This window comes from Macaca thibetana, chromosome 2 (assembly GCF_024542745.1).
Source record: "Macaca thibetana thibetana isolate TM-01 chromosome 2, ASM2454274v1, whole genome shotgun sequence".
NCBI lineage: Eukaryota > Metazoa > Chordata > Mammalia > Primates > Cercopithecidae > Macaca > Macaca thibetana.
The window spans coordinates 152807416-152828648 of record NC_065579.1 but is presented as its reverse complement, the minus strand read 5'-3'; the positions used below and the strand labels follow the sequence as shown (position 1 = coordinate 152828648).

Sequence of the window (21233 nt, the reverse complement as noted above, 5' to 3'; positions counted from 1 at the left end):
TTTCCAAGACAGACACTGAGACTTGATAATAGCTTTTTAAAGTGAAATTTTGATTGTCAAGGATGAGGACATTGGAAGAGAGATAGGCCAGACAGTAACTACGAAATGTGAGAGAAAGCCTATTTTCAAATTCAGAGGTTAGCCTAACATAAATTTTGATCAAAAATTATACACTCATGGTTACTAGAAATGTTTTAAATATACAAGAAGTGTATTTTTTAAAGTTCTAGAAAGATTAAGATATTAAACACATAAGGTGAAGTTAAGTTAGATTTCTATTAAACCATGGACACTTCTTGCTCATGGCTGAAAAGCTTTCAATAAAATTCTCATGCCCTATAAGTGAAAATTCAAACTAACATATCATTTATTCAAGATTCTCTGCAACTGGAAATACTAATCTATCTTTCTAGTCTTATTTTCAAAGAATTGCTTCTAATAAAGAACCTGGTGTGCTTCTAAATCCATACCACCTCCCCAGACAGCTGTTTTCAGCTGTCACTACCTGCAGCCTTCTAGATCATGCTCATTTTTAACTGGCTCTGAACAGAATGAAATGGAAATAAATAGACTGATCGTAAGCTGCTCAGTATCAGTGCTTCGTCTTCTTTTTAGGTTGTGCGTGTGTCCATCTGCTTATTCATCTCCTTAAGATCTACAGTGGAGCATGCTGCTTAGCTGTTAGCTTGCCCATTTTGCATTGGTCCTTTACTGCTGCTATCGCAGTTTGTGACACCTTGAATCAACTTTGGCTCTCTTTTTGGGAGGAGAAAAGAAAATCCTCATAATTTTTTATTATCTGGATTCCGAACTCACTAGGAATTTGGACTCTTGTGTTTCAAGTGTGTAGGCACTGGAGTCTTTCATTAGCCAAACATTTCTAACTCCTTTCCCATAAATGTTCTATATTCTTTTTCTTCTCTGCAGTTTTGCTCACACCATTCCCCATCACTGAAATTATCTTCCCCAGCTTGTCTAGAATATTATCTATCTATCACGGTTTTGCCTAAATCCCAAATTTTTCATGTAATTTTCCTTAACTGTCATACTCACAGTGACCTCTTTCGCCTCTCAAAATATTTTGTTTGTACTGCTGCTTGCTTTGGCACTTATTCAGAAAGCCTTAAATTATGATGAATCTCTTAATACGTTTATATATCCTGGCTTTCCATATTTTAGCAACATATAGGTAAAAACCTATTTTGTATTTCTTCATCCTGCACTGTATATACTGCATATACATAAAAAGGACACAATAAAAATAAATAAAAAATTTAAAAAGGACACAATAAAAGCTAATAGGTAAAACCAAGAATTTCAGGATATACAATTTTAACGGTATACACACCAGTAGGCCAACCACAGAGAGAAGGCACCATTAATACTACAAATTATTAATAAAGTAAACACCTAATGGATAAGATTAGGTTTAGCAATGTACAAAAGTACTTCAGGGAAAAAAATCTTTCATGATTCATAAGCATTCCCCCACTGCACCTCCCCCCCCCACACACACAAAAATTACAGTGCCTGTAATCCCAGCACTTTGGGAGGCCAAGGTGTGAGGATCACTTGAACTCAGGAGTGCGAGGCCTGCCTGGGCAACATAGTGAGAACTTGTCTCTTCAAAAAATGTAAAAAATTTAGCCAGATGTGGTGGTACATGCCTGTAGCCTCAGCTACTTGGGAGGCTGAGGTGAGTGAGAGGATGGCTTGAGCCCAGGAGATTAAGGCTGCAGTGATCTATGATTGTACCACTTGTACTCCAGCTTGGACAACAGAGTGAGACCCAATTTCAAAAATAAATATGTGGGAATGGGTGGCCAACCAAGAAACCTAGAAAAATAGAAAAAGTTGAGGATGCCAATCCAAATGGTCTCGTCTCGATAGACGAAAAAAATGGGAAGAAGAATGTCACATACTGGTGCCATTTAACATAAAATCACATGACCTACACCACTTTCTCATTACAAGCTCACTAAGTAATCTAACTATAATTTATCTTCCTATTAAGATAGATATTATTTTAGGGAAAGAATGAACCTAATTATTTTTCTTTCTTTTGGTTTACTTATTGATCTCTTCTGAACTCAGCATGAGCCCATTCCTAAAAGACTTGAATCTCTGTCTGCTATTAAAATTAAGTTTCTGGACCTGCAGAACTAAGAAACAGTCATCAATTAGGCTACAGAAAATTAATCAAGGTAAATAACACATTGTGAGGTTTTCTGGTGTTCCCTAATGACACACTACCTATCACATATCTCCTAATCTCTTCTACTATATATCCTTCTAATTTCTAGTGCAACACCCATGCTACTATACTTTTATCTACTAAGATTTCTTAAAGTGACTCATTGCTCTTTATCCCGATTTTGTGAGGTCCCTTCCACCCCTACCTGTGCAGCTTGCTCTGCCTGTGTCTGGCTGAGCTGGGCTTGTAAAGTGCTAATGAGTTCTTCCTTCTCCTGGAGCTGTTGCTTCATCATTACAAATTCTTTCATCTCTGTAGAACTCTTATCAAACTGAAGACATAGAAGGAAAAAAAATTATTTAAGCAAAAGAATTAGCATTATTAATTCTTTGACCTCCCTTTCTTGCTTGACCTAAATGCCTACCACATTTCCGTCTAGTTTCCATTGAACACAAAGGGAAATTGCATGCATTATCAAAATTTTATTTGTCAGAAGAAGACAGAAGCAGTAGTGGCAATTTTTCAATTTCTCTGAATCCTCACATAGAGATAGTACGAGATAGTGAAACCAAAAAAACCACATATAACATTTACGGTAAAATTAGGCAGACCGTCCTAAAAACCATAAAATATAGGCTAGTAAGGACAAACCACCAAAACCCACAAGAACTACACTGTATTAGTCTTACATCATATAAGAAAAAGAAGGCAGCAACAGAGTGAAATCTGATGGCTCTGAAAAAGGGACACCACTAAACAGCCAATGTATTTATTTGTTGGAATGCACAGTTGGCCAATTTTAGAATAGTGGCAGGGCTTTGCCATTCCTTAATACTAGGTAAATGCAAGGGGTGCACAGTAAGAAGGTCTAAAAGGGTTAGAGCAATCTAGGCCCCCGGAACTCTCAAAACTGACTCATCATGGCTCCCTTCTGAGACATGAACCTGTACTAAGAAGAAAGTGCCAGGAGTGACATAAAAATTATGCAGAAAAGGAATTAAAGAGACAGAAGAAAGAGGTCTACAAACATACTGTATAATTCAATATCAACTAGTCACATGTGGATATAGAGGGCTTGAAATGGGTCTGATAGAAAAGAAATATTTTTAATTTTTAACATTATTTAATTTGAATTTGAAAACCGAAGTATAAATTATTTTTCCATTAAGTACAACTTTGTTTTGGCATGACTATATTTCATCTTATCTGTTGCATCATGTAAGTTACTGTTGAGGTGTTGCACAAGTAACAAATGTATATGTAGTTGGTATCAATGGGTTGATTCAGTGTAACTTTTATCTAGACCCCTATATAACATTGTAATGTGTTTATTTGTATACTTCATGCAGACAGCTTGAGTAACAGTTGATACCAATTTAATCACAACTAATAAATTGCAAGATAAACATTATAACTGAATTTTTGAAGTTCAAAAATAAATATAGACACATTTCAAAATTTAAAATGAAGGTCTTCTACTGTTGTATAGTTGGTTCCTTTTCACTTCTAAGTAGTATTCCAGTGTGTGGATATACCACAGTTTAAATACCTCCCTACTGATGGGCATGTGAGTTGTTTCCAGTCTTTAATTATTACAAATAAACCTATTACTATTGGACAGTGCTGATATAAACCAAAGCGAAGGGCAGAAGGAAGAAAGCCAGGAAATCTCAGAAATCCAGCTTCCATATCTTTGAACACAACACAAAAACAACAGAAAAAGGAAGTCTGTTAAGAAAAGCTTTCTTGAATCAAGCCTCCTTCCAAATAGAGGTTTAGGAAAATGAATTTCACACAAAAATAAGGAACAGAAAAGGATGAAGGTCATATCCTATATAAAGTTACTATTAAAAAAAACAGAGTAGCCCCCACTAGCAAGAGGACCCTCACCAGATGCAGCCTCTCACCCTTGGTCTTCTCAGCCTCCATAACTTCTTATAAATTACCCAGTTTCAGGTATTCTGCCTCAAGCAAGAGAAAACGGACTAAAATGGAAAATTGGTATTGACAAGTGGGGTCATTGCTGATAATGATTATTTGAAAATGTGGAAGCAGTTTTGGAACTGGGTAATGGGCAGAGGCTGGAAGAATTCTGGGGAACTAGCTTAAAAAAAAAAAAAAAAAAAAAAAAAAAAAAGCCTAGATTCCAATGAGGGGTTTGAAGATAAGACAACTACAGAAAGTTTAGCACTCCTTGGAGATTGGTTAAGCTGTTGTGACCACAATGCTGACAGAAATATAAATAGTAAAGCCCATTCTGGTGAGGTTTCAGATAGAACTGAGGAACAAAGTATCAGAAACTAGAGTAAAGCCCATCCTTGTTGTAAATTAGCAATGAACTTGGCTGAACTTGTCCAGTTTTCATATGGCCAAGAACTTTGTAGAAGGCTGAGCTTGAGAGTGATGAACTAGGGTACATGGCAGGAGAAAATTTTAAGCAGCAAACTGCTCAAGCTGCTATGTGGTTACTTCTATCTGCTTACAGTGAACACAGAAAAAGAAAACAGAGCAAAAAAAAAAAAAATTGGAAAATTTGCAACCTGGTCATGTGGTAAAGAATGGAAGATTTCAGGATGGGAATCCAAGAATGCACAGCCACCACTTGCTAAAGAAATTAACACGGTTAAAAGGGAGCCAGTAACTAATAGTCAAGACAATGGGAAAAGGCCCTAAAGGCATTTCAGAAGGCATTTTAGAAACCTTTAAGGCTGCCCCAACAGCTGCCATCACAGGCCCATGGCCCTAAGAGGACAGAATGGTTTCTGTGAATAGGCCTTGAGATACCACTGCTCTGTGCCACTTCAGGACACTGCTCCTTGCAGGTCAGCTGTTCTGGTCAGTGCAAAGCAGCCCCAGGTATGGCTCATGCCACAGCTCAAAAGGTATGAGTTGTAAAACTTGGTAACATCCACATGGTGCTAATTCCGCAGGCTCACAGAAAGCAAGAGCTGTGGAGGCTTGGTAATCTCCACTCACATGTCAAAGGATAAGTCAGGGGGCTCAGGCAGAGACTTGTCTCAGGGCAGAACCACCAGCGACAGCCCCACTAGAGCAATGCCAAGGGGAAATGAGGGGTTGGAATTGCCCTACAGAGTCTCCACTAGAGACTAGTGGAACCATGCCTAGTGGAACCATGGTGTGGAACTACCACTGCCATACCAGAACTATAGAGCTACCAGTGTGCAATGCAAAGTCAGCCTGGGAGAGCTGCTGGCTGGATGAAGCCCAGCAAAGCCATAGGGGCAGAACTGCCTGAGGTCTTAGGGACCCAACCCCTGTACCTGTACAGAGGATGCTGAAAATGGAGTAAAAGAAGGTTTTCTGGAATTTTAAGGCCCAATGTCTGCTCTCTTGGTTTTCAAACTTGCTTGGGGTCTGTTACTCTCTTTCTTCTTGCCTAGTTCTCCCTTTCAGAATGATGACGTGAATCCTATGCTTGTCCTACCATTGTATCTTGGAGGTAGGTAATATGTTTTTATTTCATAGGCTCACAGAAGAATTGGTGCAGGAATGAGCTAAGACTTTGGGGCTGCGGGGATAGAATTAACGTATTTGCATATGGGAAGAATATGAGTTTTAGAGGGCCAAGGGTGGAAGGCTATGGTGTGAATGTCCTCTCTAAAACTCATGTTGAAACTGAATCCCCAATGTGACAAGAGGCCTTTAAGAAAGGACTGGTTCAGGAGGTCTCTGAACTCAGGAATGGATTAACACATTCATGGATTAATGAATTAATGGGTTGTCATAGAAAGGGAACTGGTAGCTTTATAAGAAGAAGAGAGACCTGAGCTGGCCAATTAGCACACTCAGCCCCCTCACTATGTGATGCCTTGTGCTGCCTTGCGACACCACTGAGAGCCCTATCAGCAAGAAGCCCCTCACCAGATGCAGTCCCCCAACTTTAGACTTCTCAGCCTCCATAAATGTAAGAAACAAATTCTTCTATTTAAATTAAATTAAATTTCTTTTATTATAAATTAAAAACAAAACTAAGGAGCAGAATGATATGATTATAGGTGATAAAAGCATACCAGAGGCACACTAAAAAAAAAAAAAAAAAAAAAAAAAAATCCACATTGCAATCTATTTCAAAAAGTTTTTAAAAATTAAGAAAACTATACAGGCCAGGCATGGTGGCTCACACCTGTAATCCCAGCACTTTGGGAGGCCCAGGCAGGTGGATCACTTGAGGTCAGGAGTTCCAGACCAGCCTAGCTAACATGGTGGAACTCCATTGCTATTAAAAATACAAAAAATTAGCCAGGCATGGTGGTGCATGCCTGTAATCCCAGCTACTCGGGAGGCTGAGGCAGGAGAATTGCTTGAACCTGGCAAGCAGAGGTTGCAGAGAGCTGAGATCATGCTGCTGCGCTCCAGCCCAGGCAACAGAGTGAGACCCTGTCTCAAAAAAAAAAAACAAAAAGAAAAAGAAAAGAAAAAAAAATTATACAGAGATGAGAGAAAAACATAAATCAGATTTAGAAAAATCAGAAATGAAGTTGACTGAACTCATGAAAAATCCAATATAAAAGAAAAACTCATTGCACTATAGAAGATAAAAAACAAAAAAAAACGCAAAAGTAAACAAAAAACAGAATGCCTAAAGTGAAATAAAACAACAAACAAAAAAACAAACTTAAATGTGTGAAAAGATGTATTGAAAGAGTATATTGGGTATCTACAAATAACAACTAAAAATGACAAACACCAAAGCATATTCTAATAAAATTACCAGACAAGAAGAAAGGAAGAAAAGGAGACTGATATATACATAGATAAATGCCCATTGTGCATCTAGAAAAATGTATTTGTCACATAATAATCCATTGGTTTTAGTGATTCGTTAACCTAATGATTATGAAGTAAATTCCATCCCTACCTGTGCAGCTTGTTCTGCCTGTGCCTGAGTAAGCTGGGCTTGCAAAGTGCTGATTTGTTCCTCCTTCTCCTGGAGTTTATGTTTTATCTTTTCTACTTCCATCTCTTCCTCTGTAGAACTCTTGTCATGCTGAAAATGCAGGAGATAAAGTCATTATTTAAAAGAATTACAATTAATATATATTTGATATTTTCTTCTAATTTTTCATTTACAACCATTTAGTTATAATTTTATTAAACTGATGGGAGCAAGAAAAACCAGCTGATCTAACAAATGAGAAATCTTAGGGTTGTCCAGTTTTCGTATGGCCAAACAGTTCCTCACACCAAGCATGTGAACCCAAAACTGTGGACAACATAGAAAACAGCTATCTGAAAATACTGGAGAGCAACCAAAAGCAGGAAGATACTGGAGGGGATGTGATAATTGGAAGAAATGGCACCGAGTGTCCCATTTTGACAGCTTTTATTCTGAGGGCAAAACCAGTCAGTGCCATGCAGGACTAAACCTTAATAGAAAACCCAAAGTCTTGCTGCCTTGAAGAATCAAGGAGCGAGCTCAGGAAATTATAGCTGTTGTTAAGTGAGAAGCAAAACGTCAGAAAAGAGCCAGTGAGGGGAAATCCAAATTTTTCAATAATCTATTTTTTTTCCCAAAAGCTCTCCCTTAGACTGAGATTCTGCCTCACTATAAATTTAGTCCCTCCCAACCCCCTAAACAAAGCTATTTCTGCTTGCTGGAATTACAAAGAATACTTGTATACTTTCACATAAGTCAGTCAAGCACCTGAGGACTGTTGTCATTTCTGCAACTATACTTTCCACAGAATACCTAGCTCTGTATTGAGTATATAATAGTTAAAGGGTTGCTATGATTGATTGCTGAAACTTAGAAATCATTTCTTTAACAGAAGAAGAAAATGAGCTCTAAGACATTGATTTCTTTAAGGTCTCAGAGCTAAAAATTAAATTAAAAAGCAGAATATAAAATGGGTAATTTAAAAATCTGACATCATAGCTGAGGAGAAGCTGGAGGGAACAAAGCAATATGAGGAGAGAGGCTGGTGCTACCACAGTGAGGGGAAGATAACTGACAGAGGAAAAACCAAAAGGAAAAGAAGGATCAAGATGAAATTATTTGAGAAGATTGAGAAAAGCTTTTAAAATAAGCTTCAAGAAGTTAAATAAGGTTATCAATTCAGGAAAAGTAATGTCCTCTGATCATTAGCCCCTGAGAGGAAAGACTAAGCAGGAACTGGGTCACTAACTAGTGATCCCAAGAGTTGTGCCTAGAAAATTGATTAAAATCTCATTTCCCAAGAACTAAGGATACTAGTGGGTCAAGGAGTAAAACAAAATGAAACTAAAAAAATAAAAAGATTTCTTACACACAGTAAGTCTAGGCTCACTCTATAATTTCAGTATGTATGTGATATGCCTGCCTCCATATAATCTGTACCAAACTCTCCACAAAACTGAAGTTTCTTGTTCTCTAAATATCTAACTGAATGTGAATATGTGGAGTTTAACCATAGAGGAAAGATAATGAAAATTTGAGTAATGGGACAATATTCCTCACAGGGCAGTACTTTCCTTACTCCTCCTCTGTATCTCCAACCTTAAACTGCTTTGTTGGCTGCAGTCATAAACCTAGAGAGCCTCCCTTTTAGAGAGTCCAAGGTAATTCAGCTGATTCAGCCCACATGCATGAAGCTTTAATCCACCACTATGTGACTATATGAGGACACAGAATATTCTGTGTTAAGTCACTGAATTAAAAAATTTCAGAGCTGGAAGAAACCTTAGAGATAACATAGTTTAATCTTCTAATCAATGATGAAACGCTTCTAAAAGGTAGGTTTCCCTCCTCTCTAAATGCCTCACTTCAGTACTTATTTCTTCCTGTAAGCCTTTTTTAATTCCCTGAAAGTCTAGGTCACAACTGGCATTTCATATCCATGTTTTCTGTAGGCCTTTCATTCTCCCTGTGTGTGGCCTACAGTCCAGCTGAACTATAAGCTCAATAAGAAAAAAAAACAAAAAAACAAAACATTATTTAGTGCTGTATCATTTTAGCATCCTAAATGTTTGTGATTGGTGAAGATCTGCTGTATTCGTAGGTTTTTTCAACTTAGGAAATACACACTATACCCAGTCACCATACCTTGGAAAGTTGCTCCTCTGACTGAGGTTCTGTCAGCAGAACAGTCCCTCCTTGTGCTTTCATTTCTTCTATGTGTTTATTCAAAGAAGTTAATTTGGCCTTCGCATGAAGTTTTAGTTTTTTAATTTTGTTATCAGCAGCTTTTTTTTCTTCCTGCCCGAGAACAATGATGGTAAATACATAAATGTTTATTTACCTCTTATCTAGCACATACTAAAAGTTATTTTTATTATTATTGCTTTTAGAGACAGGGTCTCTCTCTGTCACCAGGGATGGAGTGCAGTGGTGCAATCACAACTCACTGCAGCCTCTAACTCCTGGGCTCAAATGATCCTCCTATCTCAGCTTCCAGAGTAGCTGGGACTACAGGTGCCCACCACCATGCCTAGCTAATTTTTAAAAAATGTTTTTTTTGTGGAGACAGGGTCTCACTATGTTGCCCAGGCTAATCTCGAACTCCTGGCCTCAATAAATCCTCCCATCTCAGACTCCCAAAATGCTGGGATTACAGGTGTGAGCTACCACGCCCAGTCCAAAAGTTATTTTCAGTAGGCATAAGGTTATAGTACTAGGGAGATCATTAGATTCTCTAATAATCTAAGTGGAGACAAAAATCAAAGTGAGTAGTGTATCATCTGTCCTTTATCAAACGCTCCACAAGAAAGGATAAAAACAATAGTACCTGTAGAGCTTCATCTTTCTGCTGCAGTTGAACATCCTTCTGTCTAATAATATCTTTTAGCTCCACCACCAATTGCTCTGCATAAGCCAGGCGCTCTTGAACATCTTCTTGTGTAGTATTATTAAATTCCATGTCAGATTCTTGGTGCAATTCCTAATATTTAGGAAAAAAGTTGCCAATGCACCAGGTGTTAGTTTCCTAATAGGAGTTTCTTCATTCCAACTTCTTATGTTTTGCCCAATTCATATTCTTGTTAACTCAAGAATCTAACTCTGATCCAATAATAATCATTATCATAGCCATTACAATGTATTAAGTATTTTATAAATGTTAAACATTTTACAAACATTATCCCATGTATTATCATCCTAATTTTACCTAAGAGAAAAATAAAGAAAAGCAAAAATCATAAACCAGTAAGGGTAAAGGCCAAAAGTTAGAGAGTAGTTAAGTAAAACTCTCTTAACCACTAAGCATTACTTCTTGTCTTCTCAGAAAACTAAGGACTTTTATTAATTCCTTATGTGGACTTCAGAAAATATAATACATACTGCCAATTTGTGTCATCTTAAAAAAAAAAAAGAAAATATAATACAAACTATAAGAGAAGTGGTAAATGAAGTTATAAAGCAAACAGATATTCTGAAACCCAAAAGGTGTTCCAGTTTCCCCATTTGTCACTTAGACCTTTCCTGTGGAACAGGAATAGCCAAGGATGAGAACAAAGGACTTAAAACAATCTGGCACTAAACAAGACCCAGGGAGACAAATGAGAAAGTCCTTTCAAATTGTATTCAGGACTTGTTTCCCATCACTGTGGCTTTTAAGCTAAAAACTTACAAGGATCACTTATAAAATTTCAGTATTTTTCTAAATCCTCGCTTCAACTAGCACCAGGGAGGCTTCTCACACCCTTCTATCTTAAATTATTTTCCTTAGAAGAACACAGAGCATATGTCTTACCAGTTCAAATCAGAACAGAACTACTCACAGGGTCTAAGGGAGCCCTCATATTCTGATCAGTGTCATTATCTCCTGATAATTCATGCAAAACAACATTTGCTAATCCTGATAATCGGCTCAGCATTTCTGCAGGAAAAGAAGGGGGAAAAAAAAACTAAGAATCAGCAAAATGAACATAGGCTTCTCCTATATTGATAACCATATCATCTGCAAATGAAAAAAGAAAACTGTACAGGTGATTTGTATTAGACACAGTCTGCAGCACAATGATGTCTTCAAAAAGGCATTTGAGTACTTACAGTGTAGTCACACATTGTTCTTTTCAGTGGCAATTGTACAGAGGTTATCACCATCACTAACATCATTTCTAAAATAAAATACAAGTACCTAATCATTAAACATTAATACAATGTTAAATATAAATATATAATTGTTAAATACACCTTAAAGGTAATTTTTATCTTTAATGCCCTTCTTTCATAGTAGTTTCACTTTCAAACATGAATTTGTTTTTTCTTTCTTTTTTTGAGACAGGGTCTTGCTCTGTCACACAGGCTGGAGTACAGGGACACTATCTCAGCTCACTGCAACCTCTGCTTCCTGGGCTCAAGCGATCCTCCCACTTCAGCCTTTCGGGTAGCTGAGACTATAGGCACACACCCAAACATGAATTTCTTATTCTTTCTTCCTCTGCCAGACAGTTATTTTCTCCCATTTGTTCAAATAAACTCCATGATACTGCAACATTTTTCTTTTTATGTGCCCCATGAACCCCATTCTTTCAGAAAGCTTTCTTGATAAACCATGTGGTTTTGCTAAAATTTAAATATAAACTTTGTTCAAAATGTACAGCATTAAATGCATATATTAGAAAAGGAGGAAGGACAGAAATCAGTAACCTACAATTCTTCGGTAGAAAATTAGAAAAAGAAGAATAAATTAAAGCCAGTGTCTAAGCAGGAAAAAAAAAATCAGAGTAGAAATTAATAAAAATAGAATAGAGAATATCAATAAAACCAAAAGTTGATTATCTGAAAAGATCAATAAAATTGATAAAACTCTAGTCAAGATGACCAAGAAAAAAATAGAGAAGACATAAATTATTGGCATCATAAATAAAAGAGGAAACATCATTAATGATCTAACATATACATTAAAAGATAATAAACACTACAAATAGCCCTATACTTTTAAATTCATTGATGTAGATAAAATGGGTCAGTTCACTGAAAGATACAAGCTACCAAATCTCAAGAAGAAATAGAGAACCTGAATATAAATGAGTAGATGTGTGTGAGTGCATGTGTGTGTACACACACACACTCATATATATACATACACATATAAATATGAAATTGAATTCATACATTAAAAACCTTCTAAAAAAAGAAAACTCCAGATTAAGGTGGCTTCATTAGCAAGTAACAGCAAACATTTAAGGAATAATACCAATTTTATATAATATATGCCAGAAGATAGAAAAGGAGGGAACACCTTCTAACTTATTTTACCAGACCAGCATTGCCCTAATACTAAAAGCAGACAAAGATATTACAAGAAAACTATAGACCAATGTTCCTCATAGTCACGGTCAACAAAATATTCAAAATATTCCATAAAATATTAGCTAACTAAATCCAGTAATATATAAAAAGATAATACATCACAACCAAGTGGGGTTCGAGAAATGTAATGCTAATTCAAAATATGAAAATCAATGTAATTCACCATATTAATAGACTGAATGAGGAAAACCATATAATATCAATAGATTCAGAAAAAGCATTTGATACATTTCAATATCTATTCATGATTATGAATTCACAATGAGAATAATTCATTCTCAGCAAACTAAGAATAGAAGTAAATTTCCTTAACCTAATAAAGGGCATTTTTAAAAAACTTACAGCCAACCTCATAATTACTGGTGAGAAACTGAATGTTCTCACCATATGAGAAACAAGGCAAAGATGTTGTCTCTTACTACTTCTATCTAACACTATACTGGAGTTGCCCAGCGAGTGCAACAAGCAAGAAAAAGAAAAGACATACAAATTGGAAAGGAAGAAATAAAACTGTCTCAACTATCAAAATGATTGTCCATGTAGACTTTCCTTAAAAAACAACTCCTAGAATAAGTGAATTTAGCAAGGTTGCAGGATACAAAGTCACTATATAAAAGTCAACTTGCAGGCCAGGTGCGGTGGCTCACGCCAGTAATCCCAGCACTTTGGGAGGCCGAGGCGGATCACAAGCTCAGGAGATCGAGACCATCTTGGCTAACACTGTGAAACCCCGTTTCTACTGAAAACACAAAAAATTAGCCGGGTGTGGTGGCAGGCACCTGTAATCCCAGCTACTTGGGAGGCTGAGGCAGGAGAATGGCGTGAACTCAGGAAATGGAGCTTGCAGTGAGCCTAGATGGCTCCATCTCAAAAAAAAAAAAAAGTCAGCTGCATTCCCATTACAATGAACAAGAGGAATTTGAAACCAATAAGAATACCATTTACAACAGCACTGAAAAAGAAGAGCAGGACTTGGGTAGACAGCTAACAAATATTTGCTGAATGCTGAAAACTACTGAAAAACTGAGAAAGAAATAAAAAATCTAAATAAATGTAGAAATAGAACATATATGTGCATTTGAACTCTATAATATTAAAGTACCAATTCTCCCCATTTTGATCTATAAAATTAGTGCAATTCCAAATTTAATCCCATCAAGCTTTTAGTAAACATCAAAAAGCTGACTCTAAAACATATGAAAAGGCAAGGAGTGTGGAAATTACTAACTACAATTACAAGATGGTGCAGCACTGGTGAAAGTACAGACACACAGATCAATGGAGCAAAATGGAGAGCTTAGAAATAGACACACACAAATCGAGTCAACTGATTTTTGACAAAGGTACAAATGCAATTAAGTTGAGAAAGGACAATCTTTTCAATAAATGGTTATGGAACAATTGGACATCTACAGAAGAGTGAACCTTGACATACAACTCGCACCTTATACAAAGCATATCTCAAAATGGATCAAAGACCTAAACTTAAAATGTAAAGCTTTCAGAAATAAACACAGGAGAAAATTTTTGTGATGCTGAATTTGGCAGTGAGCTTTTAGACACCAAAAAAGCACAATACATTATAAAAAATATTGATTAAAAATTTATCAAAACATACAACTTTTGCTCTGTGAAGACGATGTTAAGAAAATGAAAAGACAAGTCATTGAAGCTGGGCGCAGTGGCTCACACCTGTAATCCCAGCACTTTGGGAGACTGAGGCAAGCCGATCAGTTCAGGCCAGGAGTTCAAGACCAGTCTGGCCAACATGGCAAAACCCCACCTCTACTAAAAATACAAAAATCAGCTGGGCGTGGTGGTGCATGCCTGTAGTCCCAGCTACTCGGGAGGCTGAGGCACAAGAATCGCTTGAACCTGGAAGGCAGGGATTGCAGTAAGCTGAGATCGTGCCACTGCACTCCAGCTTGGGCAACAGAGCGAGACTCTGTCTCAAAAAAAAAAAAAAAAAAAAAAAAAAGACAAGTCACAGATTAGGAGAAAATATTACAAATAGCATATCCAGTAAATAACTAGTATCCAGAATAAAAAAAATAAAAATACATTAAAACTCAACATCGGCCGGGCGCGGTGGCTCAAGCCTGTAATCCCAGCACTCTGGGAGGCCGAGGCGGGCGGATCACGAGGTCAGGAGATCGAGACCATCCTGGCTAACACGGTGAAACCCCGTCTCTACTAAAAAAAAATACAAAAAACTAGCCGGGCGAGGTGGCGGGCGCCTGTAGTCCCAGCTATTCGGGAGGCTGAGGCAGGAGAATGGCGTAAACCCGGGAGGCGGAGCTTGCAGTGAGCTGAGATCCGGCCACTGCACTCCAGCCCGGGTGACAGAGCGAGACTCCGTCTCAAAAAAAAAAAAACTCAACATCAATAAAGTAAAACACCTGATAAAGAAATGTGCAAGAGATGTGGATACTTCACCAAAGAAGATACGTGGATGGTAAATAAATATATGAAAAGATGCTTAAGTTAATCTGGCATTAGGAAAATACTCATTAAAAGTAAAATGAAATACCACTACCTACCTATTAGAATTGCTAAAATATGTATTTTTTAATGCTGGCAGGGATATAGAACAACAGGAACTTTCAGTGCCTGCAGATTAGAATACAAAATGGTACAGCTACTTTGGAAAACTGTTTGACAGTTTCTTTAAAAGTTAAACGTACATTTACCAATCCCACTCCTAGGCATCTAACCAAGTTTATAGTAGGTTTGCTCATAATCACAGATTCTGAAAATAGCCAGGATATCCTTCAACAAGTGAATGAGTAACAAACTGTAGCACATCCAAACAATGGAATACTACTCAGCAAAAGAATGAGCTATTGATTCACACAACACAATACTTAAACCTAAAATGCCTTTTGCTACATGGAATAAGCTAAACACTAAAAGATACACACCATACTATTCTACTTATATAACATTTTGAACAAGTCCAGAAATAAACCCACACAAACATAGCTGTCAGGGCTTGAGGGAAGGAGATGTGGCTGAATATAAAAGAGCAACACAAGGGAATGTCTAAGGTGAAGGAACTGTTCTGTATGATCCTGAAGTGGTAAATTCATAACCATGTGCATTTGTCAAAACTCACTGAACTGTACATTCCAAAGAGCAACTTAATTGTACACAATTTTTTTAAAACTTCACCCAGGATGTCAGGAGTTCCAAAAATGGAATGCAGACTGTGACAAATAGATCTAACTATATTATAAATATATGATATAACCGCACTGAAGGAGATGGGGCTAACCTAAGAAACAAAAATGGTGTTTTGACTGGGTACTATAAGGATAAAGACAAAAAGAACTGACATAAACACTGTACTCTAGTTGGTAAATTTCTTTCTCACAGTGGTATGGATTGGCAATTCTGAAACTACTTCATTGTACACGAGAGTTAAACGAGTAAGTAAATTGTAGATAATGAGATTCAGGTTTTTTACCATCAGTGAAAGAAGTTACAAATAAACAAGGCAAGAAGGCTAGGATAAACCCCATGGTACTGGATTAGAGTCAGAGATATCAGTATGAACTCATGTTTATTTTAATATATATGTAAATAGATAAATGCAGAAATAAGTATAGATATGTATGCATTATAAATAATCAGTTATTACAGAGAAATATATATTCTAGTTGTGTCCACTGAAAACTCCTAGAAACAGTAACACCTCGGTAGCAATGAGTGCATCCAGCATCTAGATCTTGATTTCTAAATGCAAATCTCCAATAAAAGGAACTAGGGCTCCTTGGAGAAATGGCTGCCTATCTAGGGTTGGGGCAGGGAGCTAGAAAGTAAGGAAGTGTTCAAAAAAGGAAAAGAAAAAAAATGGGGTATGTGACCAGGAGCCAACCCGAAGGAGCTCCCAATGACCAATGCTAGAATAATTTGAGTCGCAAAATAAATAACAATGGTATTGGATTATATGGATTATAACCCAAATAAAAAATTAAATATCCATCAGTCAATATTGACATAAATAAATTAAATAAATTAATAATAGAGACAAATCTTCCTTATAAAAGAATTCCAAATAATTTATGTAGCTACGACCCCCTCTAAAAAGTGGAGCTGAATTCCACTCTCCTTCAGTATGGGCTGGACTTAGTGAATCATTTCCAAAGACTAGAATATGAAAAAAGAAAAATAGCAACATCAGTGGTGAGACTTGGCAACCAACACCTCAACCAAGTGATCAAGATTAACATCACCAGTGATAAATCATCGTAATATCATGTAACCCCTGATATAATGTGATGAGAAGGGTACTTTATCTCTGTGGTATTCTTCTGCAAAACCCGTAAGCCCAGTCTAATCAAGAGAAAACGGTAGGAAAGCCCACACTCAGGGACATTCTAGAAATACCTGACCAATACTCTTCAAAACTGTCAAAGTAATGAAAAACAACAAAAAACTAAGAAACAGTCACAGATGAGAGAAGACAAGGAGACATGCTGATTAAATACAAAGTAGGCCGGGCACAGTGGTTCACGCCTGTAATCCCAGCACTTTGGGAGGCCAAGGCAGGTGGATCACTTGAGGTCAGTAGTTCGAGACCAGCCTGGCCAACATGGTGAAACCCCATCTCTACTAAAAAACACAAAAATCAGCCGGGTGTGGTGGCATGCACCTGTAGTCCCAGCTACTGGGCAGTCTGAGATGGGAGAATCACTTGAATCCGGGAAGCAGAGGTTGCAGTGAGCTGAGATCGCACCACTGCACTCCAGCCTGGGTGCCAGAGTGAGACCCTGTCTCTAAATAAATAAATAAATAAACGCAAGGCAGTATCCTGGATTGGGTTCTGAAACAGAATAAGGACATTAGTGGAAAAAATGGTGAAATCTGAATGAAGTCTGCCTATAGTTTAGTTTATGGCATTGCACCTGTGTTCTGTTTTGAAAAACTTACCATGGCTGTGTAAAATGTTAACATTAGAGGATGCTAGATAAAGTGTATACAATAACTGTCCATCTAATCTTCCCAAGTTATATGTAAATCTAAAGTTATTCCAAAATCAATTTACTTTTATAACCACTGTGTAGGCTACATATTCAGATCAGTGTCAACTGCTAGTCCATAAAGTTCATGAAAGTGAGAAGCATATTAATGCTTTGATAGGAAAAATCAAAATACAACTGGACTGTGCATAGTATTAGTTTACATGATTATGCCTAATTTTACATTTTGTAATAAAATGTAAAACATTTTAAAACCCTCATCAGAGGCCAGGTGCAGTGACTCATGCCTGTAATCCCAGCACTTTGGGAGGCTGAGGCGGGTTGATCACAAGGTCAGGAGTTTGAGACCAGTCTGACCAACGTGGTGAAACCCCGTCTCTACTAAAAATACAAAAATTAGCCAGGTGTGGCGGCACGTGCCTGTAATCCCAGTTACTCAGGAGGCTGAGGCAGGAGAATCACTTGAACCCGAGAGGCAGAGGTTGCAGTGAGCCAAGATCGCACCACTTCACAACAGAGCAAGATTCCGTCTCAAAAACAAGAACAACAACAACAAAAAACACCCTCAGCAGGAAGAAATATAAAAACTATTGTACAAAATAAACACTTAAATGAAACTAGGCTCTGCTACAGTTTTCTCCTACTGGGGATAATAATAGTGTTTAGGACAGCCATGGTTTTTAAGAAAGAAGTGATGAGAAATATCTGTTTTTTAATAGGTTGTCTTGGGTAATCTAAGTAGCACATCACTTGGAAAAGATATGTGAGACAGAGATAGAAAAAGTGAACTGTTCCCTAGGAAGGCAATGCAGGAGCATATATAACTTCATATCTAAATACTGGAAGGGCAACACAGTGTCATACATGAGTACACAGGGCCATATATAACTATTTATTCAAGGTATGAGAACCACAGCTATAGTCAGGTTAAAAAAATATCACAATTCAGCAGTATACAGATTCTAAACTTTCTTTTTAACTTTAGAGATCATATTTTTTTTGGTATATAATGAAGGAAATGAATACCATTACTAAAGAGTTTCTTAAACATACAGATTTCTACTAATCAAAGAAAATCATAATGGAACCTAACTTATCAAACAGAATCACTTTATCTTCAGATTTTTCAGACCACTTTGGGAACAAAGAAAACAAAATAACCAACTGATGGGGTTCTGAGAAGATGGGAGTAGCAAGGGGCCCCATGGATTTTGTATCTTCCTTTATTCCCACATAAAAATAGACAAAGCAACTAGATAACAAAAGATCCACGGACAGCCTTCACCAAAAAATTACAGTTTCCTACAAACCCCAAAATAAACGTGGATATAGACAAACCACCAACAGTCACAAGATCTGGGTGTCACTGGTGTTTAACTGGGAGGAAACTGAGGGAAGCCAGAGGAGTGTGACACTAAGAGGACCTCAAAAGAGCCAGTGAGCATTCACTGGCAAATGTGCCAAGCCAATTACAGAACAGTAGTTGATATAAGGAGGAGTCTTCCCATTCCAGTAACAGGTACCTGCCAGGGGCCTACAAGGGCTGAAAGAGCTGAGGCAGTCTGGACCTTTATTATAAATTCTCAGAACTGAAGAGTTGGGGCTCTCTTGCAGGATAGGGTCCCACACTGAGGAGAATCTGCTAAGAGGAGAATTAAAATTAAGTGACTAAGGAAAGAGGAGGTCCAGATAAAGAGCGGGTAAAAGTGGCAAGGAAAGAAAAGCAGGAAATCTGAGAAATCAGCTGCCATATAGTTGAACAATGTCTGAAAACAGCACAAGAAGAAACCTTATCAAGTTAGAAAAGCTGTATAAAATCTCTTTCTAAAAGTTCAGCAACACTAAATTCATATTAAAAATGAACTACTGAGGCCAGGCGTGCTGGCTCATCCTGTAATCCTAGCACTTTGGGAGGCTGAGGTGGGATGACCACTTGAGCCTAGGAGTTCAAGAGTAGCCTGAGCAATATAGCAAGATCCCATCTCTACAAAATTTTTTTTTAAATATTAGCCAGGCATGGTGGCACATGCATGTAGGCCCAGCTATTCAGGAGGCTGAGGTGGGAAGATTGCTTGAGCCCAAGAGGTGGAGGCTGCAGTGAGCCATAATCACACCCCTACACTCCAGCTTGGGTGACAGAGTAAGACCCTGCCACCCCCCCCCCCCCCCCCAAAAAAAAGAGCAACTGAAAAGTATCACACTTCAGATACGTTACTAGAAGGAAAAAAAAGGAGGAAAACAATCATAATAACATCCAGACAGAAAATGGAAGCATGTCAGAGAGCCATGCTCAAAACACAGTTCAAAACTATAACCACCTAAATCTACTTAAGGAACTAAAAGGCATTTAAAATGACATAAGATGTGAAAAAATAAACGCCAGAAATAGAAAAACCCAGAAATAAAGTGAAAACAAGAAGTGACTGAAAAATTTAAAAAATCATTTTGGAAATGAAGACAAAACTAGAAGGAAAAGGAAAATGAGTAAATATAACAAACCATGCCATTAAAAAAAAGCAAAGTTGAAATGAAGGATAATTTTAAAAATCAAAAAGAAATGACCTAAAAACTAGACATGCAACTACCCTATGACCCTCAATTCTACTCCCCAGCATTTATCTTAGAGAAAAGAAAACTTAAGTTCACACAAAAACCTGCAGTATATAAACATTCATAGCAGTTTTATTTGTATTAATAGATGGTTAAACAAACTGTTATATACCGGGAAATGGTTAAACAAACTGGTACATACATCCCATGGAATACTTCTCAGTAATAAAAAGGAACGAACTACTGATGAACCCAACAACTTAGATGGATCTCCAGAAAACTACACTGAAAGAAAAAAAAAGCCAATCCCAAAAGGTTACATATTATACAATTCCATACTTCCATAACATTTTTGAAATGACAAAATTCTAGAAATGGAAAGATTAGTGGTTACCAGTGGTTAGACAGGGGTTGGGGTGGAAAGTGACTGTGGTCATAACAAGGTAACACAAGGGATCCTTGTGGTGGTGCAACTGTTCAATATCTTGACTATGGCAGTGGATACAGGAACCTACACAGGTGATATAATACTACAGAACTTAATAATACACACACAGACATATATAATGAATATACAAATGAATACACAAGTAAAACTGGGGAATATATCAATCTCAATATCCTAATTATGATATTATGTATTAGTTTTTGCAAAATGTTACCAATGGAGGAAACAACAAAGTGTGTAAAAGAGCTCTGTATTATTTCTTACAACTGCATGTGACTCTACAATTGTCTTCATATTTAACAAACAAAAGAAAAAGAAATGGACTAAATGCAACATGATATCCTGAATTGAATCCTGGAACAGAAAATGGACATTAATGGAGAAACTGGTGAAATGTGAACGTCTGGAGCTTAGTTAATATTAATGTACAATGCTGGTTTCTTAATTTTGTACACTGCTAATGTCACATGTTAATCTTAGGGAATACTAAGCAAAGGATACACCAGATTTCTGCACTATCTTTGCAAATCTTCTGTAGTAAACTTTCTGTAGTGATCTGAAATAATTCCTAATTATCTGTTTATTTTTTAAAAATGTAAGAAATTAAGAGTTACAAAGGATTTGCAAGAAACTGATAAATACTGAAGTAATGTGAATAACAGGATTCCCTGAAGAAAAGCAAACCAACAGCACAAATATGAAAAACCATAATCCAAGAATACTCATTTGAATTTTTTTAAAAAAAGATTTGAAACTACATCTTGAAAGAGCCCACAGTGTACCTCAGAATGTCAACTCAGAATGACC

The 21233-nt window shown here is 37.1% G+C and overlaps 1 protein-coding gene across 10 annotated transcripts in view; it reads right to left on the bottom strand.

The window, feature by feature from the left end:
• GOLGB1 (golgin B1) overlaps positions 1 to 21233 on the bottom strand; it is an 89847-nt gene that overhangs the window by 60887 nt on the left and 7727 nt on the right. For 8 of the 10 annotated variants that reach the window (XM_050781815.1, XM_050781818.1, XM_050781819.1 and 5 more), the window contains exons 2-6: positions 10910 to 11007; positions 9919 to 10071; positions 9237 to 9389; positions 7074 to 7202; positions 2400 to 2525 (exon numbers count right to left, since the gene is read on the bottom strand). In XM_050781815.1, the coding sequence (XP_050637772.1) occupies positions 2400 to 2525; positions 7074 to 7202; positions 9237 to 9389; positions 9919 to 10071; positions 10910 to 11005 (657 nt within the window). In that variant the 5' untranslated portion in view covers positions 11006 to 11007. Of the gene's footprint in view, positions 1 to 2399; positions 2526 to 7073; positions 7203 to 9236; positions 9390 to 9918; positions 10072 to 10881; positions 11008 to 11180; positions 11772 to 21233 lie in introns of those variants that run through there. The other 2 variants (XM_050781817.1, XM_050781822.1) reach the window with 2 other exon arrangements.